Here is a 25,016-nt window from a genome sequence, read left to right as displayed (position 1 = left end):
AAGGAGAAAGAAAGGTGAAGATAGTCTGGCAGTGCTTTTTTTGTCTGCCTCACAGTAGAAGGTAAAGACTGCAGAATGGATGCTGTGAAAGGAAAAGGTTTCTGAAATAGCCCCTTTTAGTTTAGACCCTTACATGTAAAATACTCACCATTTTATCAGTGAATGAACCAACAGCACCTTTTTGATAATATAGGACTTATGTAATGTAAAATTAGCCGATACAGTTATTGAACTTCTTGGAAAATACCCGTACACTTATGACTTGTGTCACAAGAAACCATGGCAAGTGTAGATGAGCCCAGAGAGGTGACTCAACAAAAAAAATTAAATTATTGACTTTTACACCTGTCACTTATAAAACTGCCCGATTATCTCATGCTCATAAATGTTTTAAATCACTTTTCATGAGGCCACATTAACACAAGAACTACAGAAGAAAATCAATATGAGGGCTGTGCCCTTTTAAATCAGTTTTGAGACCTTTCCGAGAAATCGGTAGAAAGGCAGAATTGTGTACAGTCAATACAACGCACTGTGTACAGTACGTGACTTGGAAAGAGGAGTTAAAAACAATGCTAACAACTGCTGCATGACATGCAGCTGACTGGGTTAATGATTCAAGCCAAATCAAGTCGAGTAAATCAAAGAACAGTTTTTGTTTCAGTTTAGGAGCGTAATCTTTGACTTTTCTTTAATACAACATATTAATATAACATACTCCTGTAACTGGAAATTTGAGCCCTGATAAAAGAGAAATATGATCTCTGATGTCACAAGGTGAGATATATATTTTTGGTCCTTATTTCCTCCTTATTTCGTTTATCTAGAATAAGCATGGCGAAAAAATTAACACCATTAAACTACACCTACACTAAATGTTCAGAACATTCTGAATAAACTGATTTCCAAATATTTCAACCATAAGGATAATAACTATGATCCTTATAATACATTTTTTCTCATCTTTGCAGAGGGAGTTCTGGGATACATACGAAGCTCACGGGGCCCGGCGTGCTCCCTCATAGCGTCCTGTTGCCGTGACAGTAGCTCCCTCTCTTCCTGCATCTGAAGCCTCTCCTGCTCCAACTCCTGCAGCCGGCTACCTGTAACCTGCAGAAAAATCATATTCAGTTAGAGCATGGCCTATATTAAAATACATGTTGTTAGCTTAAGGATAAGGCTGGTGCTCTTCTTTAATTTTCTTATTATAAACAAATATCATGTCAACCAACCAACCTCCCTATCCCAAAGGATTAGATCATACATTAGGATGTAAACCTAAAAATCAAAAAATTGAAGGCTGCATAATTTCCTGATATATCGGTTGGCCGATATTATTGGCTAATATGAGCCTTTCACAGACATACCGGTATCTGTGTTTATGTTTACCGATATGAAATCTTTCATTGTACAGAATAAACAATGCAGAAAAATGTTTACATTTTAAGTAAAATAAATTATTTTTATTTTCTTAATTCAAGTTAAGAAAATTCAACTATATATTTGATTGTATTTGTGTTTTCTTTTTATTCATAGTTTAGGGTTAAACTAAAATATCAAGCCTCAATTACATTTCTTTGTCATAAAGGTTTGATTAAGATAATTAAGAAATCATTGACATATATATATCTTGGCCAAATCTTGTACTCCCTAATATTGCTATCGGCATCGGGCCCCAAACATCCACATCTGTCGAGCTCTAATTAAAACTACCAAATTCTTCATATTTTCATATACTTCTAAGTACACATTTTATGTTTTTCCTTCTGGCAGAGATTGAATTTACTTGCTACGCATGTAAGTAGAGTTACTGTACTTACATGTGATTTGCTACTATGCCATTCTAGAGCGAAAATGCAAACGTCAAGTGATGTGCTGTCTATTATTTATTATTTTCCATCCTCTCTGCAGCTGGAAAGCCTCACCTGCAGCTCTTGCTCAAGGCTCATCTGAAGCTCTGCCTTCTGACGCAACTGCTCCTCCAACGCAGCCCGTTCGCCCGTGTAGCCATCAATTAGACCTGAGTGTGGACAAAGCGACAGAGAGACGTAAATCAATCAACAGAAGAATATATGGGAATTAGTTTGAGCCTCGTTGGCAAGCCACAGTCGCACGCACACACGTGAGGCAGCCATCCAGATGAATGTGCACCTAACAGCGGGATACAAAATCCAAGGTTGCTGACAACACAAAGGCAAACAAAAAACATACAGACAAAGCGAGATGCACAAACGTGCATACAAACGCAGAGACGAACACAAGTGAGCCCGTCTGACCCATTTTGCTCGACATGAAGTACAAGACTGAGCAGTAAACACAATGCAATGCTCTATGATTACTCTACTGCTCTGTCACAGGTCAGCAAGCATTATGCACCGGGATGGCATTCAGTTCATAGATACTGTACAGGGGAGGAGGTGCGCGCACAATTACACACTTGTCAGAAACCATTTACTTGTGTACTGTAGCTGTGATTTTGGTGTAGGCTGAGGCCAGTTCTATGATGAAACCTATATATTTTCTGATTTGATTCTGCCCGTCTATTTTTACTTTGAGAGACAGAAGGTAAATGTCACCTGTGTTGTCAGAAGATGTTGTTATTTCAGAAGTGTCAGCTGGAACCTAAGCTGTGTGTAAACTTTGCCTAAGGAGGGATAACTCCACAATACACAGAAGCACATGATTACCAGTTAAATTAAACACTGTACAGTATGTCCACTAAAGACAAATAGCTTTACTGATAATGTCCATCAGCTTTACTCTACAAATAACTCCTCTGTCGCAAATGCAGACGTCTCATCCTGTTCAGTGGTTTCACTGACATAATATGTTCCGTCACCCAGTAAAGAAATCTTCTTTCCAGGTAGTCACCTAGGTGAACTCAAAACCAGTTTGAATCGGCCACACCCTGAGATTTAACCTCACACAATCATCACAATAGGACAATGATTATGTCTCTTTTGGTTTCATTGGCATTAGCAGAAATAGATCTCCACGGCACAACAGGTTTCAAACACTCCCTTACAGCTAACGAAGACGAAGCAATGCGTAATACCATACCCATATGAGAACAGCTGATCGCAAACTCTTTTGAATGAAATGACAGTATGACAGTTTGCCGTTTTTGTTGTATTTGCCACATGGTCTCCTCTAACCCATAAAACTGAAAATCTTTATATGATGGTAAATATTTGCTGCTCTTCAGCACCTCTGTAGGATAACCAAAGACAAACATTCGTAACAGGATCCGACACAAGTAAAAGACAATATAAGATAAGAAATAGCTATAAACTCACCATTGTTCAGTGTGTGAGGAGGCCAGAGCATAAGAAATGACTTGCTGTACTGTGCACTTACCAAAAGGGAATTGAAAACAGCAGAGTCGACTCGGTTTGGTGTGTGTGTGTGTGGATGTGGTTGTAACAGTTGACCCTCACATACCAGCTGTCTCTGACATGGATGGTACAGCACCCTCCCCCCCCCCCCCACTGCCCCATGACCCCGAGGACCTGTCACTGTTCTCAGGTTGTAAAATTGACGTCCTACTGAGGTTATTGTCTAAAAGATTTTTCTCACCCTCACCTCCAAATGCAATCATTTAGTTGTTGTGCAGATACAATCAAATGTTCAAACAAAAACAAGAGAGAGACTCACAAACACTAATTACCATTTGTCGATTTCTCACCACAGATGGTCTCGCGCTCCTTTACTCTCCGTTTCAAACAGCTGATCCCCTCACTCCCAGTAACACCCCCCTCCACCTCCGAACACATGCACACATGTATTTTCACCTCAGTTCCTTATGCTCTCTAATGCAGTTGTTTCCTGTACTAATTAATATATCGCCCACTGCTAACCAAAGCGTCACTGAGTAAATATTGCATTTTATTCCTATAAAGAGACAGCTTTGAAGAAAATATCTTCTAGAAGGCCTTCTACAAATCCAATATAAGATAGAACTCAAATCATTTAATTTGCAAAATGTTAAAAACACACTAACCCTCAGCGCGATGAAGCTCCAGAGCCAGCTGCTCCCGGGCCCGGGACTCCTCCGAGACCCTGTCCTGCAGTTCCTCCTGCTTCTGCAGCAGCTCGCTCATCTCCTGGTTGTGGCGGAAGGACTCCCGCATCAGCTCGGTCTGGGTCATCCGGGCATGTTCAAGCTGAGTGGAGGAAAGGAAGGACTTGTTTTTACATTTAGTAATCTTAGCAAACATTATTTATTTTCAATGTTTTTAATGTTAATCATTGTCCCTAAATGGTTAGAGCAATTTACACATGAAGATCAGTTTACTCATCTTGAGCAGAAATATTCAGCTGTTGAAATCTGTTTTATAAAAGTGTTTCTTTGCTGATGAAAAAAAAGTTCGGGATATCCAGCCTCTGCTGTTTTCACCAATCTAAATCCTTTTTTTTCTTATGTTCAGTCACTAAATGACAGTGACATGTAAAATCACTGGATTACAAACAAAGGTTTGTATTTATCATGTGAAAGGGCCATGGGGAATACAGCTTCACTTACCGAACCCATCATACAAGGGAGAAGGGAAAGGAACTTACCAATCATACGATCACTTGATTATATCATGTAATTGTTCTATAAATGAATGCTGTTGAAATAAATATCTCCGAAATTAGTTTGTGATTTTGTTTTAGATAAGAAAAGTTCAGTTTCATATAATTTACTAGCTGAAAAAAAGTATTTTTAAGTAAAATGTACTACTATTGCAAATGGCTTGGGAGCATGTTTCACTGTTAAATTTCATAATGTGAAGGTTTTTTAAGACTCCAACATACAATAGTAAAGACACAAAATGAGTCGTGTAAACGTGACAAGGATGCACTGACACCATGACATCACATTTATTTTCTTATCAGGTGACAGAGGGCATCTTTTCCTTGAGGAACAGCTATGCAATCATCATAAGGCAATAAACCAGCAGTGTGCTCGTGTTCATTTGGTATTTACTTTCCATAGATTTCCATATCTCCCTGAGCAAAGGTCTTATTGTAACATTACAAGAAGCCCGAAGTTGCAAAGTGACCCTGCCGCATAGAAGTTGTACAATCTTTCACCGACTGATTCAAAAGCAGCACAAAGAGCTGCTCAGTGACTGTTTCGAATTAAATTAAATTTGCATCACACATGCATATGTAGACCTGAACTAAATAAAACAATCTGTAGGAAAATGTACCCATAAGATATTAATCAGCAGTACATGCCCTACATTCATCTGGAGGCTGTTTAAAATTGCACAAACCTATTCTATGTTTAAGGTGTAAAACTTACGGTATAAGGAGGAGTGGGCAGGGAGATTTTGGAGATAACCTTAAGCAAGTGACCATTGGTCCTGTGATTGACATGCGAGATCTGTGTCTGAACCACCACAGCATTTTTGTCGTTCAAGGTGCTGCAGAGGGGGAATGGTCGGGGAAGTGGTATGCGAGATTCCACCTCATACACATCCTGGTCCTCCCCCTCCACCCACATACTGCTCTGCAAGCTCGAGTTCCAGTAAGAGCGGTAGGAATCCATGGTCAAGGATGGTTGAGTGAAGGAAGAACTTCCAAACGGGTTTTGCTAAGTTGAAGCCCTTTTTCTGGAGTCATCAAAAGACGTCTCAATTTGCCATGATGCGTCAGGCTGAGCTGCGCGAGCTCAAATGAGAATGAGGTCCAGTGGGGAATGAAGCAGTGGGAGGAGGTTTTGGACAGCTCCAAGCAACAGTTTCTATGTTTGCCACACACGAGAAGAGTAAACAACATTTGGAGGGCGTGACATCCACGTCATCTCAATCACATGCTGCATGGTGGAGGTAGAAAACAAGTTCCAGGTAAATATTGAGACAGAAAATCCTCCGGCAGCGGTGAGAGTCTTTATAGTCCAACCGAAAAGTGTCATCCTCGGCAGCAGGTGGAAGCGATAGCTTGGTCCAACAGCTTAAAGGGCATTCCTGTACATGACAGCACAAGGTATGTCAACTCAAAGACAAGCATTTCTCCTCTTTGTGTCCTCTTTGGAGATCTCCTGCCTTCTCTCTGTGTTATTCCTGACCTCGTTTCTTCAGCGTGAAACCATATCATGTCCCTCTTTAAAGCTCAAACCCCCACGTCAGCTCCAGCTCCCTCTCTCTTCTCTCCCTGGAGATTCTTTGACAATACTATGCCGCCGTAGCAACCCCGACCTGCAGGGAAGCCTCCCAGGGGCCCCCTTTAATTGTTTAGTCCAAGCGGTCGTCAGCCGAGGGTGAAATGACAGCGTGCGGATGTAAAGTCGTTCGCTCCTTCCTTCGTACTTCCTAATAGGACAGTCATTCCCTCGCTCTGCACACGCTCCACGCTAGCACCATAATATTACTCACTGATGCCAGATAGCTCTCCAGTCAGGCGAGTCTTACTTACCCCAGGCAGGCTACTGTCACTCTCTTACACTCACTTTGACCTTGTCTACCGACGTGCTTTAAAAAATAAAAAAAAGATTAAATCCCAGACTTCCAGGGCAGTTTTCCACTCGTCAAAGTGGCGGATTTTTTCTTCCACTTCCTACATTGGTCACAGACAGCAGGATACTGTTCAGCAAAAGTAGGAGGGAAGCAGGCGTGGCTTCAATCCTGAGGGCCAGGTAGATTTGCAAATAGCTTTCACACAGACACAAATAAACACAGACAACACACACCCTTTCCACAAAAAGTTGACAAACCAGATTCCCTCCCTACGCAGCCACAAAAAGAAGTAATTAAGCCGTTCTGACATGCAGCCTCCAGGTCCCACCTACTGCCTCTGTTCTCGTCATCAAACTCACTGCACACGAACAATTCCACGTCTCACTGAGGCGTCTCACTGGCAGATAATGGGAGGTGAGCGATGACACAACGCCTTGCGCGAGCAAATCATTTACAACAGTAGTTTAGCACTTGAGACACTTAACATTCCCGACCGCCTTGTCACATCAATCTTTGTCCACGACCGACGCTGCTTCACAGACGAGACATGATGATCCAGCACCGCTCACTGAAAGATTAATGTAACTCGGATCAATGGCAGCAGGAAAACTATTGAACAAACCATTAGAGCCTTTGTTGATTACAAGTTTATTGTGCTGTTAATTGTGCGCACTTGGAAGTGATGTAAACTGTTTTACATGTAACCAGTCTACTGTATAAGAACCAGAGTGAGTCCTTACTGGGGCTGCAAACAACTGTTAGTTTAATTTTTGATTTATCTACTCATTATTTTGTTTATTAATCTATTGTGAAATACATGAAAATGATGACTCAAAGATTTAAAATCAAAACAAAAGTTAGTGTACAATTAACGGAAGGTTTTAAAAAACATTTACTTTTTGGGGTGGAAAAAAAAATCTGGCATTTTGGTTCAAAAAACGACTTGCCAATATATCAGCTTATCATTTTCAGCTCTATTGTTCAATATCACGAAACATTCTTTAATTTTTTTTACAGTGACATTGATGTAAAAATGTATATTATAGATTATTGTATGATTCTGAAAATTACTAGAATAGACAACATTGATTAGTTTGATTATTGTCTACTGCATGCTACAAAATAAATCAAGGAAAGAAAAAATAAATAAATGTGAGAAATAATTCAATGGATAGCATTACACCAACATGGACGCTGGAGCAACGATGTTGTGATGCCTTGGCCTGAAATTTCTTTAAAGCTATTTTTAGATTCACCAAGATAAAATCCATCTCGGCGTGAAAAATGCATGAATTCCAGCCAAGGGGAAGATGTGCCGAGCAGTCAGTTATTGTAACACATCCAGTGGCCTACTTAAACTGGCCCCGTCTCTGTGGGCTGACGCTGGCCACAGCAGGCACGTTACATAGGCGGGGGGGGGGGGGACTTGTTCTGTCCTACTGGACTATGATAGGCTGGTCAGCCAAACAAAAGCTCAAGTGTAAATACAGCTCGTATCTACAGGCAACCACTGAGAATGAGGCAGCTCTTTTGTGTGTGAATTCTAGACAGGCCAACTGTGTTGCCGGCCACATTCTGCAGCCTCATCCCCATTATACCTCCATGAACCAGCGCAGAGAACACACAAGGGGTTAACTGTGTCGATTGAGGGCGTTTGAATGTTTTCACAAAAGATAAATGTGTCACTAGGTCTTTCTGTTGATTGGTAACTTATAGAAACAAACACACAGAACCGTTGAGGAAAAATCTATCTGAAACTTCAAATCATTTAAAGATTTCAGCTCAGGATGGGTATTAAACATTAACGCTAGTATTTAACAATTTCAAGTATACGTAGGTAGCATCAGATGTTTGATCAGAATTCTTGGGCTGGTTTGTTGATTATTTGATTATAATTTCTAACTAAAAGATGTTTAAGGCAAAATAGTTTTTTTTAAAGGAATGATTTTATTTTTTGTGAATTCTGCATTTTTTTTTTTTGGACAATTTTTGGTTTGTACCTGGTCGGTGGTGTCGGTGATGGCCATCAGCATCTTCTCCAGAGCAGTTTGGAGTCGGCTACCAATACCCATTAGATATTCCTCGTTCTGTAACTGTGTCCCCGCCCCCTGCAGCAGGCTGTCCATCATCTGCTGGGACACCTCCATACTGTCATCAGCCTCCGTCTCACCCGACCATGAACTTGCATCGTCTCCACCGGTCTCACTGCCCTGGCAACTTTCTGCAGCATGACCTGGAGCGACCGGAGGAACAGAGGCGTTTAATGCAAAACTCCTGCTTGAAAGGCTTTTCTGCTTTTCAGTGTCATATTGCTAACATAACATAATTTGAAAGTTATTTACATTCAAACACATGATTAGATTTAGTGCTGCTTCCACTGCACATGAAAATTATCAGGCAGGTATATAATTCAACAAGCACCAACCTCATTTTCATGCAAGCATGTCATAATCCCAGCCACGTCTATGTAGCATCCATGAAAGACTGATATCTACAGCGGCGTGTAGAATGAGCAGCACAGTGAAAAAACAGGCTTTTGAAGTGCTGAACTTTAGCACAGACAAAAGGCCAAAATGAGGCTTAACACTTTGAGTTTAATAGTAGTCATATTTCACTTGAAAAAAAGAAAGAAAGAGTCTCGTGACAAGGTTGGTCAATTAATCCACGACTACGGTATTACTGTAGGATTAGACTGTTATCATTAGACTTTGTTGTCATTCAGACTATTTCACCTGACATCAGTGTTGGTGTAGGTTTTTTTTTTTTCAATATAGAAAACCAAACAAAAAATCTTAAAGAAAAGAGAAAGTCAGGATTATCTCTTTGATCACGGATAAGGATTATGTAGTCATGGTGCAGCTTTACTCCATTTCACATGACAACATTAACAACAGAGGAGGTTGTCTGATACTCTGAAACTGAACTCTAACAACACTCAATCCCTGAGTTCAATTTATAAAACATTTCAAATAAATTCAATTTACATCAGATTTGCACGCCTTGGTTTGCAAATGTTAAAAAGACGATGCCTCTGGATGGTGGAACCTCAAAGCACAGCAATAGATTTAAAGTCCACTATTGACATTCTGTACAATAAGTAACATTTTGTTGAAGTTATACTATTTTTGCTGGTCTTTTTCCTTGTTAAACTCTGACCCACAACCTACAACAATATAGTGCATAAACCAAGGCCTTTTCATCAGTAGATGTCGTTTTTTTAACCGACAAGCATTTACCTAAATTATTTCTAATCCTTTGTGATACTTGCCTGCAGAAAACGGCCTGAAGGACTGCGTGTTAACTCTCTGCCAGGTTGCTCTCTGTGAGGTGGGAGGAGAAGCCTGCCGCCCTTCACTGGAAGCATCATATAGACTTTGTATGTGGAGGCCCATAGTTTCCTCTGCTGCTGCCGTCGTCTTCAGGACATCAGCCAGCACCTGGCTGAGTTTCTCGTTGGCCTCACGCAACAGGTTCCTGAAAACCAGAGAAAATGTGAAGTTCATATCAACAAAAATTAAGTGCCGTTTCTTTAAATATCTAAAGTGGAACTCAGTGGAAAAAAACTAAACCTTGAGATTACAGTGTCACCCTCTGTCACACAATGAAAACGATGGAAATCAGAATTATTCTTTTCTGATTTATGGACAGAATTGAACAAACATGCTGCAGGTTATCACAAAATAACAACTATTATATGTGCAAGTTTATTTGATTATAAGATTAGAGGTTTATTAGATTATAAGGGTTAGAGAGCAGTATGAATCCCATACTACCTTTCAGTGTCCTTATCGGAGGACTCTCCATCATCCTGTGATGAGGATTTTTGTGCATAAGCCTCCTTCATTCCCGGCCCACCAGGATCTTCCTCTTCCTCAACTTCTTTCTGATCGTCTTCTCTCTTCTTAAAGGCCTGGACAGGCAGGAGAGAGAACACAGACAGCAGCCCCGTCATTGCAAAATAGGAGCTGGATAATCAAGACTTCTGAAAACTCTCAAAAGCAGCGGACAGTGTGGCTGAATGTGCGGCCATTAGTAAGAGGGAATTCAAACGGCAACCGTACACGCACACTGCTCTTTTACGAGCACACATACAGACACACTTCTCACTCCCTTGGAGCCGAGAGAAACACTACTATCTTTGTGCTGCTATGGCAACAGGTGCACCTGAGGCACAGAAACAATAGCGCCACCTCCTGGGAACACAGCACAAATTCAGAAACTCTCCTTCTGAAGTCTCAGACGCTGACTATGAAGAGACTGCAGATATGCAAGACTAGAAATGGTCTCAATTAAAGAATCACTTTTTTAGACAGATATACGAGAATGTTTTAAATTACACTCTTTTCCCAACAGACAACATTTAATACTGTGCACTTAATGAGGTTTAAACATAAATTTGACATGGGACACAATATCAACCAGTACAGAATTAAGCTTTTAGTGACAAATTGCACATACTTGTAGATATTATTGCTTGTATTTTATATATTTAAATCTATTGTAGTTTTTTTGTTAGTGCTATTCTCTTTGTACTACTGTACATCCTTTTGTATTTATTTTCTTATGCACTAAACGACCAAGGCAAATTCCTATTATGTTGAATTACTTATCATCATTACTAAATTTCCATTCATACTAAAAAACCATCACTGTCAGAATTTATAATCCTCCATATTTCATGGGCCCATAGAACATTCAATGTTTGTCTAAAAGTTTTTTAAAGCATCCCGTTGGCTTTCTAAGACAACTTCAATCAACCTTTTTATTTTCTGTGGAACAACACCACAATGTTCACCTTGTTGAAAGGCTTGGTGTTGCTCGGTTTTTTAGAAATTAGATAATTCAGGAGAATTTAGGAGAGAATAACACAATGCACGTAGACATCTCTGGTGGGTGTTGTCAAAGACAAAAGATGACATTTTTCTCACTCATTAAAATGAATCCAAACCAATATAGAGGCTTAAGAACTTTGTCCCTGAATTATAATATCTGAATCACCACCAAGTGTGTGTTGGAGCAACTCATTTGATAAAGAGCGAACCTGAACCTGACAGCCACAGCTCCCACCCAGTTGAAGCCTAATCATGCAATAAATGGTAAGTGAAAGATAATCAGACCCTGGGATAAGCTCTACAAAACAGTGCTTTGAAAAAGAACAAATCCGATATTAACTTCAGGAAACCAGGGCAATGCGGAGTAGATAGATGATGAAAGTTTGCATGATCTAGAATAAAATATTATTTTAAAGAAGTGGGGAACAATAGAACAATGGAATATGATTATATGTGAATATCAAAACAGCTGTTTCAATGTTATTCCCTAAATTTACAGCAGAAAGGTAACTATGAAAGACTAAAACTATTATGGCACTGTAATGGACTTAAACAGGAGATAAACTGTGAGTATCTTGTTTTACATGGTCCTGTGCTGCTCTTGGGATGAAAGGTTGGTTAAATAATGTCCAAACAGAATCCCATTCTACCGACAACCCATTGTTTCTGTAAACTTGAAAACCAAAACATGTTCCTGAAAAAGGAACCAGGCTCAAACAAGGCAAAATGAAAAGGCCGCAACCACATTGTTTACTTGTCGTATATGGACACAGAGTCATTGTGAAGAGCAGGTAAAGAGCAGAGACAAGCAACATCAACCACAGCTCAAACATACATAATCAATGATACGGTATATAAATTCAGTCAGATTGATGTATTACCTGCATTACAAGTAGGGAATTATCTCAAATGAAATATAATTTGTGGAGTGTGGTGAGAGTAGATCAACACATGAGGTGTGACAGTTCACTGACCTGCTCCGGTGCTGTTTCAGTTTTCTGCAGCTCCTCCTTTAACTTTCGGATCTCTGCATTCCTCTCCTCCAGCTCCTTTTCCAGTCGCTCCCTCTCCACCTCCTCCAGCCAGGCGCCTGGGCTGAAAGAAGCCCTGGGAGTCCGCTCTTCGTTCTCCCTCTGCTCCATCTCCTCTTCATATGACTGGGTCTGAATGGAGGTGCTCGTCTCGCAGACAAGCTTGTTGATGCGAGTCCGCTCCGTCTGCAGCGCGAAATCCACTGACATCTGAACTATGGCCTGACAGAAAACATGGACACAAAGCTATTTTAAAGGACTTTATATCATGTGGAAGATAATGGAGATCTAAGAGGGTTAAATTGGGGTTAACTCTGGATCTTCTTTTCCCCTTGTGTGTCCCCTTTAATGTTTGTACAGTATCTAGAGCTGCAACAATTGGTTCATTATCGATCAAAAATGAAACTTTCCAAAGCCCAGATTACATCCTCAGATGTTCGACCTACAGTCAAAAAAACCAAAGTTATTCAGTAAACTATCGCAAGGAAATATTCATATTTGACAAGCTAAAAACAAGATCTCAAACAACAAATGAATCATTGATTTATGTACTATTTATGTTAATTCCACATGTATCCTTTCATATCAATCAAAAGATGCTGAGAGTTGCATAAAATTACAAAATGCCTGGCCACCTACTTTGGCAACTTCCTCCTCCGCTCTGCCCCAATGTTGTTTCTCCTCGAGCCCGACCTGTCCGGCAGCCCCGGGGCTCTGTCTGCAGCTTCCAGCGCTGCTGAGCTCCTGCTCTCTCCCTCCTCTCTCTTCCTGACACTCCTCTCTTTGGCTCTCCTGCTCCAATTCCTCTCTCAGTCGCCTCAACTCACTGCTGTGCTGCTCTTTGAGAGTGGCAACCTCTTGGACATACTTGTGGTATAGCGCTGTCCTCAGTGCCTGCAGCTGTGCAGTCAGGCCTGCCGACTTAGCAGGCCAATGCACCTCCACACCTCCTTCTGACAACACGTCTTCAACCAGGTCCTGCGGAGAGCGAAGGAAGCAGAAACATTTTTTAATTGAAGAACCAGATAACAGTTGACTGGGGTGTTTTAAAATTGCTATTGACAACAAGAAATAGAAAAATAAGTTCCTCAAGACAGTTCCCTGAAATAAACAGGTCTTCTTCAATGCTGCTAAACCCAACCCACCGGTCTAAATAGACTATTTTGTTCCCTCCGTCCCCCCCAGGGATGGGGATGATAGGGCGATTAAGAGATATCTTGCATTATCAGCAACATAACAACACTACTGCTCTGTCTCCTGATGAATCCCGGTCTTGTCTGTTTCACAGTCTTTGAGCTTCTTTGGTACCACCCGCCTCAAGCTTAACATGTCCAATCCAAATACATAATGTCTCAAAGGGTATTATGCACAGGTTTTTTCCTAAAGTTTCTTACGAGTTCTCACTCCTCCTGTGCGACTGTCAATCTTCCATTATCTCCCTCACTGATCTCTACAAGAGGATGAAGGAGGCTCACAGACGCGAGATGTGGAGTTTTTCAGTTGGAGGGAGTGAGGATGAGTATGAAAGGAAGGAAGCTGGAGCGATGTGAGTGAGAGATGGATTCAAATGGAGAGCGATTCATTCACGCAAGACAGGAATTCTCCATTCACGCAGCCGCCAAGATTACAGTAAGTCCACTTGGTTCACGAGTAACACGCTACAATGGCAGGTTATGCGACGTCCAACCCTTTTAATCGTTAGATACAGTATAGGTCCGCTCACGATGCTGCTCCTGGAGCAAAGCTGGGGATTTAGAGCATGTTTTAGCCTAAAGGCTGCAACTGCCCCCTGCCTCTCCACCCTTACTGTCATAGCCTCTTAATGCATGTACACATATCAGCTCATAGTAAGAAGTGATGCATGTGACATGGGGGATTTAGATGAGGCCAAAATGTGGGAGACAAACCTTTAGTTCCTCGCTGTGCTCGTCCACCCGCTCAAAACTGGACTCTGGAACTGTGGACAGGCTGAAAGTCAAAAAAGCAATGTCAAAATGAATTGTTCTGTGAATCGCACATCAAGTTCAAAATATATTTCTTCTTACCTCTGATATCCAGAAGTGTTTTATTAAAATATTAGGTAATATTAGGCAAGAATGTCAAATCTTATTCTTAAATTTAGTTAATTAATTTCTTTTGCATTTATAAGAACAGATGAATACATACGTACACAGTTTCTTATAGTATTAACATAAATACATGTTGGCTGGTCATTACCTTTCATAAGTTAATTAAAAAACTCAAAACTTAAGCAGCAAACAAAAGCGTAAGCATCGACTTCTTTAGTATTCTCAATGAATGAAAAGTAATACATCCAAAAGTGATAATGTAGACCCAAGATGAATTAATTAGATAATTTGGACTGCAACTAACTATTATTATCATCAATTTGCGTATTTGTTTCTTGAGTAATGAATTGTATATATAAATGTATATATAAAACCCATCTGAAAATAGAGAAAAATGTCCCTTCCAAAGTTGTGTTTGTTTTGTCCAACAGATGGTCTTAAAACAGGTCTTACAACAGGATTAGACAACAAGATTTTAAGACCGGGTCTTGAAAACGGCAATATCAACTGTATTTAGAAAATCAAACAGTGGAGGGCAGCATCAGCTCACAGTAATGGTGGGTGTGACCCAGAGTAATCTGGATTGAACAATATAAATTAGTCTTTGTGTATATGTCATAACTGGTATGTAAGAGATATTAGTAGTTTATAGATCTTGAGATCTCTGTCTATAGCCTATAGTTAATGCATCAACCTGGCAGCAAACACGTGATGCTTTTTTCTACTTCAGAGTGAACCTGAAGTTCATCAAGACACTGATTCGGTTTAATCTACTGAGTCCTTCATGTGCTACTGCCTCACATTCATCTTGTTTCCTATGCAGCACTCCCATCAGGAAGCCATCTGGAACAGCCGATGAAGGTACTTTTTATAGGTTAGTGGACAAACAAAGGGCATGAATAACGCTCTAAACAACCCAGTGAATATTTCATTAGTCGAGTCTTTGTTGTCAACTGAACTGGGTCAGGTAGCTTCCACATGCTACACAGTATGTGCAGACCAGCTTGTATTAGAAGTTGTCTGCAGGGGATCATGTGCTCACACCCGTCTAATACATGCACTGTATAAATCAATCAGGTGAACAAATATTTACACGAGCTCTTCTAATTTACGAGAACTGTAAATGGGAGCGGGAGTGTCAGTGAAAATTTAAATGTAATTTATTGGATCCCCATTTTCTCTTCTCAAACAGCTTGAGATAATTTGTTGACCTACTGCTTCAGAAATCAATGTTTATAATGGAGCAAATTTAAAGGTATATTCTTTTATTTTGTTGTAACATCATGTGGACGATATTGGAACTCAAATGTGAAATGAGTAAAGTTTTAAAACAACAACAGTTAACTGGGAGTCAAGCCTGGCATGTGGTTCTCTGCTAAAAAAACAAAGGTTTTATGTTTGACAAAGTTAGCGCTTATGTTTCCTGTCATTAACATTTCACATAGTCCCCAGTCATTATCTATGTAAGGACATTTAGCTGTAAAAATGCCTCGTCTGTGTCTGAAGGCTTGTGTCGTTACCTGTGGGGGGTCTCAGTGTCTGTGACCTCCTGCAGTCGCTGCTGCAGCATGAACAGCTCGGTGGTGTACTGCTCCTGGGTCTCGGTGGCCTGCTGGTGGTAGTGAGCTCGGAGACGCTCCAGCTCTTGTCTGTGACTATCCTCCAGCTGGAGCTGCTTCTCCTGAGCCTCGACCTTCAGCCTCTGTGACTCCTCGGTTATGGAGGTGGATGGCGCACCAGCCTGCTCCTCTGAACCTGAACGATACAGAGGTGAAATGTGACATTCAAGAAGCTCAACTGGAAATTTAAGGATATAATTAATTGAATGAAACTTGAATGGAAAAATGGGCTTCTGTACTTGTAATATACGTGTGATAATGAATAAGGGTAGGCGTAATAAGTTTAGCTTAAGCCTACACATTTTCGATAAAGTTAAATTTTTGTTGTCGTTGTTTTCATTATGATTGAGTTTGTTTGAAATAATCTCTCAATTTATTACTCAACATCATGAGAAAGAAATAAAAGCAACAATAACATCAACATAACAACAACAACAACAACAGCTTCTTAACAAGTTACCAGAAAATTGCCACCTACCGGTGGGTGTTTTACAGTATATGCAAATGCAGGGTGTGAAAAAATGTTCAAAATATTAGTGTTTAACCTATTTGCTTTAATTTTTCATTTGTGCCTTTAACTCCATTTACCTTTGCTTGAGGAGGGACTACAGCGAGCAACCTGCAAACGCAGGTCAGAGATCTCCTTCTCACTGCTGCTCCTCAGTTCATCGTACGCCACCTGCAGCTCCATCACCTGGGACACCAAAAGATCTGTTAGCGTGTCTCCGTTAACGCCGTTATCCCCTCTGTTCATTTAAACAAACTCAGTCTACAGAGTCTCACCTTGTTCCCATCAGCTCTCAGCAGAGCCTGGAGCTGTGACAGTCGCTGATGTTCCCGCTCAATCGTCCCTTTCACCTGCTGAAGACCTCTGTATAGCTCTACAACAAGAAATGAGTCAAGAGTTGTTTTAGAGTAGATGTAATTTTTATGAATCCCATTTTAGGTTATTTTATTTTCATAGGATTATGTACAAATGTGTGGCTGGGTTTTGAATATACAGTTTTGTAGTTTTAAACAGATATTACTGTGCATAAAAAGAATGCAGAGCTGCATTCACACGTTTTATTATCTGTAATGATTTTTTAAATGTTTTAGAAATTTACCTCTGGCTTCAAGTACAATGGAGGGGGATTCACTAGTTTCTGGTCTTTCCTCCGAATGAGGCTTGCAGCCCTCATCGACACTCTCCAAAAACTCTTCACCAAACATCTTACGAAAAGACTGAAGGAGACATGGTGGAAACACATAGTCATGAAATTCATTCATAAACGCTTACTCTTAACTACTGTATTTAGAAATATATCATCTTATATATAATTACCAGAATGATCTCACTGCATTCTTTAGACACAGCTTGAAACATGTTCTGATATTTGGAGATTTTTGTGTCATCTGTGGAAACAAAAAGGCATACAATTCGACACAATTCATTTAATATTTCAAATGTTCTAAATGTTTCTGAAAACACAAAGAAAACTATAACAAAAACAAATGCCTGATACATCAGCTAACCAAAATCCCATTCTGTTTTGAACCATCGTGAATGATGGATCAAAGCACACGTGGGGAGCACTGCTTTGCGACAAACACAGCAGCACACAAAGGCAACCAGCTACAAATCTGCTCACCCAGGTCACCGTGGACTTTCTGGTTTTGCAGTTGCAGCTCCAGAGAGTGTGTGCGGGTATCAGTCTCCTCCTGCAGCAACTCGAGCTGGGCGGCGTGGATCTGAGACAGGCTGATGCGCTGGGCCTCCATCTGCAGCCTGCACTCACCCTGACGACAGGAAGAAGACACCACCACATTTAAAATTGTAGGAATAATGCACATGTGAACAATGCAACACAATGTGAATATTTGTGCAAATTTGACAACAAATGGACAACCCGAAAATATAATGCTCTGGGTTTGACTCTTTCCAGCATGGAGACATAAAAAGAAAATGCCTTTGAGACCGAAAGAATTGTAAAAAAAAGCAAAGGATAAATATCACTTTTAATTAATTACAAATTAAACTACGCAGCATCTATTTGCTAATTAGAGCAGCTAAATGATTAAATAACATAATCCTGTTACTGCAACACAACAAGCCATCTGTTTTCAGGAGGAAAGGTCTGCCATCATCACTTCAGTAGCAGGGAACAAAAGGAGCACGGCAAGGTCCATTTGTCTAAATATGCACTCTGCATTAGCACAAATTCGTTAGGGTTATGCAATTATGAAATTGCGATTCTTGTTACCTTTGATGTTTTTAAAGTGCACTCTGCATCTTAATTAAGCTGCATTTAAAATGCTTTGTGCCCACGCATACCATATCTGACGCTGTAGTGACGAGAGCCCTTTCAAAGCCGTAACCATTCAGATGTTGCTGCTTAAAAACATGCAGAACAGAGACCATCAGTAACTAACCAACAGACGACCGCTGTTGCCACACACACACACACACACACACCAACAAATACGGAATTACTTCTATGATGAAAATTATAATTTACTGAGAAAAATAAAAACCTAATTAATTACTACAACCCATGAGAACATGCTGCATTTATTGGCCCTTGTGCAGGAACTGCTCCTACAAAGAGATTGTTTCTTAGGTGGCAAAAATCGAGTGACCAAATAATCTTTGAGATTCTGCAATTTTCACCTACACATACAGTGATATTCACAAGTGGTGGATTCAAACCTGTTGTACAGGTCGTGTAAGGATACTCTGCCATTCTCCACAGCCAAAAACACTGCTCACCGTGCCCATTTACTTAGAGATAACAAAGAGGTTTCAGAAGTTTTTAGATTTCATGAATTTCGTGGGATATTTTGACTTACTGGGAAATTATCTCACTCTGCTGCCTAAGGGCGCTGGATCATCCTCCAGCACACAGACAGTGTAATGTCATGGTCTGGTTTGCTTTAAAAAAATATTGGGTTTTTTTACTTTTTATTTCTGTCACGGTGCAGTGCCGCTCTGAGGACACCTCATTTGCAGCAGTAAATGTTTTGACTCGTCTAATACGACTACTGATCTGCTAATCTGCTTTTTGTTTTTAAGTTTTAATTCACATGATTTGAGTGAAACAATTTGGGGGCACTGTTAATGCACCTCCTCATGAACAGGTGGTATTCATCAGGCTGAAAAAATACAAAACTGCCGTATGAGCATCTATTTATTGAGCTTTATAGAGTATGATGTTCTGTATAAAAAAAAAATCACGCCTGACACTGCAAAGTCAGGGGCAGGATGTGAGCTTAAGTGGCATTTACATGCTCAGTAGTCTCCTCTTCTTCCTCTGCTCTCCGGCACACGACGGGCTCCGTGTGGTGGTCGTCCGCCTCATTACTGCTCACCTAAATAAGAAAGCAGAAGAAAAATATTGTGGTTTTTCTGAAGTTGCCTGAAAAGAAAAGATGTGCCATTATTGATCACTTCCTGAGAGGGAGAGGGGAGCAAGTGCAGAAATCAAATTGTTATTAAAAGTATCCACTGTAATTTGTTTATTAAACCAGTGTATGGGCTTTACATGAAGTTGGTGTGTGTGTGTGTGTGTGTGTGTGTGTCATTTAAAAAGCAGCTCCATTAAGTTCTGGTATTGAATTTAAAAATGTAGAATGTCTTACACAGAACAAAATAAAAAAATAAAAATAAAAATGTTCCAACCCAGCAGGTGACATGTACAAAACACAGATGTGAAATGGCGGAAGGACACTGTAAACTATCTTTTGCCTGGCATAACGGAGACACAGCTTGAAGTGACTAGACACAGAAAAGACTGGGGTAAAATGGCTCCTCACCTCAAACCCTTCACTCCCTACAGGACGGAAAGAAACTACAATGTGCACATTTCTACACAACCGCAATGATTCAAAGCTATCAGAGGACTGTGGGTGATTGTTTGCAAGCAGCATCAAATGAAAGCAGATTATAAATATTGTATAGTGCCTCTTTAAAAAGTAGAAATGAGCAGAACATCGGTGAGAGTCTTGACACCTCTTCTTCTGCTTTGTGCCAGTGGAGTGCTAGTGGGTGTGCATTTTCTGTCACATTATTATTCCCACAAGCACCCCTCACTGTCAAATGAATGGTCCTCACAAACTTAATAAAAAAACATGGGTCTCTAACAGTCTGTGCGGCTCAATGCCACATCCGAGAGCAAGCCTGCAGGCAGTTTGCACTCATGAATGTCACTGGAAAACATGACAGTGCTGAGATGCCTCAGCCACATTATCTTCCACGATTAAGCGTTATGTGGCTATGAATGCGGTGATCACATTTTGAATGAGGTTAATAACAACATTAGACACCACCGAATTAATTGTGATACATGCCACATTCACTGCAATTCCTTTTCACACAGTCTTTCTAAAAGCTCCTGAATCAATCAAACGTGCAATTTAATCCGACTTAAAAAGGCAGAGAAACGGCAGTGAGATCGTTTTTAGTGAAGAGCAGTGCAGTAGATGCATGCGAGTGCCTACCTGATTGTTGATGTAGTCTCTGCCTCCGTCTCCCTGGCACCCATCATTGAATTCCTCCTTACTGGCCCTCTCCTGTGAACATGACATAACCTGGCTCTCCATCTGAGGCTGCTTCTCTTGCTCTGCGGCACATTGAGCTCTCTCTTCCTCCACCACTGCCTCCTCTTCCTCCTCCCTTTGCCTTTCTTCTCTGCTGCAGTCTTCTCTGCCCAGTTTGCGCTCCTGCTTCGACCTCTGCCGTCTCTTGCGCCTGTTTGACCCTGAGGCTGTGGACTTCTGCGGAGAGGATCGTCCTTCAACAGGTCCCTCCCCCGAGAACTGGAGCGCTGCTGCGGTCTGCGAAAGCCTCTGAAGATCCAGGGTCTGCCGGATGTCGTCTCTCTCGGATTCAGTTGCCAGTAGCAGGGACTGAAGAGCTTTTATCTCCTCTCGCAGAGATTGAATCTGAGAGTGATGATCCTCAAAAGAACTATCTGGCTGTACAGCTTGCTCTTCTTGCTGGAGCTTAGCTTTTCTCTGGGCATCCAGCCCCGTCGTCTGCTCTCTCATAAGCCCTTGCTCTTTTTCCTGTACTGTTCCTAGGCTTTCCTTGTGGGCCATGACCTTTGCGATTTCTGTTCTCACTTTTATCAGCTCTTCATCCAGCTGTCCCACTTTGCTCTCTGCGAACATTAGTTGCTCTGTAACTTCTGAAAGCCTGGCAGTCAGGCTTTCCTTCTCACTCAAAGTAACATTAAGTTTCTCCATTAGCTCTGTAGTATATTTTTCGACCAAAGATTTACCATCTGTAGTTATGTCCTCCATTTTGATATCTCTGCTGCTCTCCTCCAGCTCCCGAATCTGTGACTGAAGGCTGGCAATTTTAGCCTCAGACTCTAGTGTCTCCTTCAGTGTCCTCTCCTCTAGCTGCGTCTTTGCCTGAACCAGACACACGTACTCATCCTTCAGCTCCTGATAGTTTACCTCAAAATTCTTTTCAGCAAAAGAGAAAGTAGTCCTCTGGTTTTCAATTTCCTCTCTGAGCTCATTTACTTGTTGCTGTATTTTACTCTTCTCTGTTGTCAATGTCTCAATTTTCATCAATTTTGCATCCAACTCTTCTCTTAAAGTGTTAATGGATTCTATTAACGTCTTTGTTTCTAATTCCTGCTCTTTCCATTTGTTTGCCCAGCATTGTTCTTTGTCTTTTGTCTGTGTTTCAAGCACCACCGTCTTTTTTAGTAATGTCTGAAACTCGTTTTCCATTCTGACCCGTTCTTCTCCTCCCTTTCTCAGTTCCTCAATCTCCACCTGAAGTTCTTGGAGCTGCTCAACCAGCTCATCTGCTTTGGAGCTGTGCAACGCTAGCTTTAGATCTTCTTTCAGGCCAAGAATTTGATGCAAAAGCTCATCTCGCTCTGTGGCAAAGTTTGCCTTCTCTCTTCGTAACAAATGCAGCTCTTCTTCATAACTAATGCGCAGCTCATTCAACGCTCTCTCATGTTTGATAGCAGCTTCATTTAGAAGGTTTTCTGTGGTCATGAAACTCTCCCTCTGTAATTCTTCCCGCTGTTGGGTGAGCTCTTCCTCATGGCTGAACAGGAGCTGAGTCCGCAGCCGTTCCAGCTCTGCTTCCTGTGACTCGGCCATGCGGTCCAGCACAGCATCTTTCTCCCTTTCTAGCATCTCCAGCTTGATCTTGTAGTTGGTTGTTTCGGATTCATGTTTTGTTTCTGCGTCTTGTGCAGCTTCTTGCGCAGCAGCCAGGTCGCTCTTCAGACTGTCAATTGTCTCCTGGAAGCGCTGAAGTTCACCTTGTTGGCTTTCCTGAGATATAAGACTGTGGGAGACCAGCTCCACTTTTTCGTTAGCAGTACGAAGATCTTGAAGAAGATCTTCAACGTTGACCTGCAGGTTGAACTTCTCGCGGGAGACTTGGCTTAGCTCGTGTATGGTTTTATCATGCATTGCTTGGGATTGCTCTAATGTCTCCTGAAGCGCCTTAATCTTAGCATTGAGACTGTCCACCTCAGCAGTGCTAACAGTCGAGCTTTGAGACAGTTGTGCTTTTAGAAGCTCAAGCTCAGTACTATGTAGCTCAGTCATTTGCTCCACTTTCCCTGTGTGTTGCAAATTAAGCTCCTGCTTCATTTGGACAATTTGCTGGCCGTACATCTCATCCAGCTCTGCCCTGACAAGTTCAAGTTTCCTTTCAGTCTCTTCCTGCATTTTTTGGATGGTGTCACTCTCAGACAGGCTGCCCTGGTGACAGCGTTTCTGCAGGTCCTCCACTGAGCCCATGAGCTGCATGATTTCATTAGAGGACATTCGCTCTTTTTGTCTGGAGGCTGAAAGTTCACTCTGACAACTTTCTAACTCAACTCGCCCTTTCTCCAGTTCTGATTTACAACTGTCCACTTCACCTATACAACTTTCTAAGTCAGACTTGGTGCTCTCCAACTCATCAAGGCATTTTTCAAGCTCTGATTCTTTTGTGGCCATTCGCTGTTGGAGATCACGCAGGCGCTTTTCGGAGGTCTCAAGTTCATCCTCGAGCTGTGTGAGAGAGCAGTCGCGTTCTGAAATGACTCTCTCTTGCTCTGCTATGATCAGGTCTTTCTCATCTGACTGCTGTATGATATTCTCATCTGAAGTCCTTCCTACGTGAGCAAGTTCCTCTCTGAGCAGGGTCAATGACCGCTCATGCTCTGTGATTATTGCAGTTTGCTCCGAAATGAACAGACTTTTCTCTTCCAGTGTTTGTCCATAAGACTCCTCTGCCGCTCTCGATTCTGTCAGCAGTTGCTCCTGATCCGCAATGACTTTTTCTTGTTCGGCAATCAGCAGGTCCATTTTGTTTATCCTCTGTGTAAACGACTCTTCGGATCTTCTTCCCGACTACGGAGAAAACACGGTGTCAAATTGAGAACATGGTGTGTAACCACCAAATTTAAACAGAATTAATATCTAAAAATATACATCTTCTCACCATCTCCATCTCATTGAGTTTGTGCTGGAGCTGGCTGATGTGCTCCAGATGTTCACTGCTCCTGCCCTGGTGCTTCCTGGCCTCCATGTTCATTTCCTCCAGCTGCTGTTGGTACTGGACAAGCTGCTGCCTGGTCTGCAGTAGATCGGCTGCTGTGCTGCTGTGACTGGTATTCCTTAGTGTCTCACCCGCCTGCAGCTATGATTATTAGTGGAGGGTAGTCAGGATCCGCAAAAATAGAGGAAAAACCTTGTACTTCCCATTTATAATATGTACAAGCTCAACAATTCCTAATTGGACAGATTGATAAGAAGCAGAAGTACAAAGTAATACCTTTGTAAAATAATATAATACAAGAGTTTAGGTCAAAAAAAACACTTTTTTGTTGCTACCTGCTGGAACTGAATTTGTAGTTTTTGGCTTTGTTCTGTCAGCTCCAGGAATTCTTTCATGATCTCGTCTTTCTCTTCACGAGCCTGCTGAAGGTTTGCTGTGAGCTGGGTGATGATGCCATCTCGCTGCTGCAGAGCAGCTTCAAAGTCCTGCAGCTATAAAATTACAATTGCATTATGTGATATGACTTCACATCAGGCTTACGGTTGATATTAGAGCAAGAAACTGGTATTTTCCATTGCAGTAGAAAGTTTAGCCTTAATGTACAGAAGAAAAAGAAACGCTTAAACTCCAAAGGAATAATCTAGAATACAGTAAATATCAAAACTAAATATCTACCTGCTGTACTCCTTCTGTTCCAAAGGCAGCCCGGATTTCCTCTTGACTCAGGTCCTCCACTGACTGGGTCTCGGCAGCGAGCGCATCTTCCATATCCTGCATCGTACCTCCTTTTGTCACCTGTTGCAGAGACTCCACCTCGTCCTGAAAAGGAAAATAACAGTTAAGAGGTAGGCATTCACAGGGCTTTGGCAAAGTGGTAGTTTTCAGGAATGAGCTTAGCTCTTAGTCACCACTCCAGAGCAACAGCAGTCAGTTACAAGAGCAAGGGGTCACATGGAAAAAAAGTGTAGTAAATGTTTTGATATTATCAACTAGTAAAAATATATGTTTGGTTGTTAGACAAAGGACAGAAAAGCTGTCAGATCACTGTTATGACTCTTTCTCTTAAAAAGATGCAGACATTTGCAGTGCTGCAGAACGCTGGATGTCATGGGGGAAATAATTACAAGGTTTCATCCCACACACTTCAATTTTTTTTTTTATTTATAATTTGTTACAGAAAGTTATGGTAGCACTGAAATTATTTCATTTTAGTCATAGTCATACATCTTTGTGTAACGCCTCCTTTCCTCTCTCTTTCAAACACTTCACTGTGTCTCCCTTCTTTTCACCTTCCTTCAGCTTCCACAAATCATTTACAACTCTAAACTGTCACAAAGAAGTCAGGTTGAAGTAAACTCAACTGACTTTTTTCTCATTTCCCCCACATCATGGTTCTTAAATATCAAACAGTAGGTAGGCGTAGGTCAAGGTACATTCAGCATAAGACAGGCATGGTTAGTGGGTTACATGACATCTTGCAGACGACTGAAATGTTAAGCAAATAGAGAGTCAATACAGCAG

The 25,016-nt window shown here is 41.2% G+C and overlaps 1 protein-coding gene and 1 long non-coding RNA gene across 7 annotated transcripts in view; one reads left to right on the top strand and one right to left on the bottom strand.

Moving 5' to 3' along the window:
* akap9 (A kinase (PRKA) anchor protein 9) overlaps positions 1-25,016 on the bottom strand; it is a 53,573-nt gene that overhangs the window by 17,956 nt on the left and 10,601 nt on the right. For all 6 annotated transcript variants that reach the window (XM_035620022.2, XM_047330010.1, XM_035620026.2 and 3 more), the window contains 20 exons: positions 24,171-24,314; positions 23,831-23,986; positions 23,439-23,636; positions 20,471-23,347; positions 19,259-19,342; positions 17,626-17,773; positions 17,319-17,389; positions 17,101-17,218; positions 16,778-16,875; positions 16,583-16,688; positions 15,896-16,130; positions 14,214-14,274; positions 12,946-13,284; positions 12,250-12,528; positions 10,217-10,353; positions 9,712-9,917; positions 8,444-8,676; positions 4,001-4,163; positions 1,926-2,020; positions 993-1,110 (listed from right to left, as the gene is read on the bottom strand). In XM_035620022.2, the coding sequence (XP_035475915.2) occupies positions 993-1,110; positions 1,926-2,020; positions 4,001-4,163; positions 8,444-8,676; positions 9,712-9,917; positions 10,217-10,353; positions 12,250-12,528; positions 12,946-13,284; positions 14,214-14,274; positions 15,896-16,130; positions 16,583-16,688; positions 16,778-16,875; positions 17,101-17,218; positions 17,319-17,389; positions 17,626-17,773; positions 19,259-19,342; positions 20,471-23,347; positions 23,439-23,636; positions 23,831-23,986; positions 24,171-24,314 (5,866 nt within the window). The remainder of the gene's footprint in view (positions 1-992; positions 1,111-1,925; positions 2,021-4,000; positions 4,164-8,443; positions 8,677-9,711; positions 9,918-10,216; positions 10,354-12,249; positions 12,529-12,945; positions 13,285-14,213; positions 14,275-15,895; positions 16,131-16,582; positions 16,689-16,777; positions 16,876-17,100; positions 17,219-17,318; positions 17,390-17,625; positions 17,774-19,258; positions 19,343-20,470; positions 23,348-23,438; positions 23,637-23,830; positions 23,987-24,170; positions 24,315-25,016) is intronic.
* LOC124849769 lies at positions 13,283-15,719 on the top strand. Its single transcript, XR_007030311.1, has 2 exons — positions 13,283-13,935; positions 15,199-15,719. It is a non-coding gene; the product is annotated as an uncharacterized LOC124849769 (long non-coding RNA).

Source organism: Scophthalmus maximus, chromosome 22 (assembly GCF_022379125.1).
Source record: "Scophthalmus maximus strain ysfricsl-2021 chromosome 22, ASM2237912v1, whole genome shotgun sequence".
Taxonomy (NCBI): domain Eukaryota; kingdom Metazoa; phylum Chordata; class Actinopteri; order Pleuronectiformes; family Scophthalmidae; genus Scophthalmus; species Scophthalmus maximus.
The sequence above is the reverse complement of the archived record's forward strand: the minus strand, read 5'-3'. Positions and strand labels throughout refer to the sequence as shown.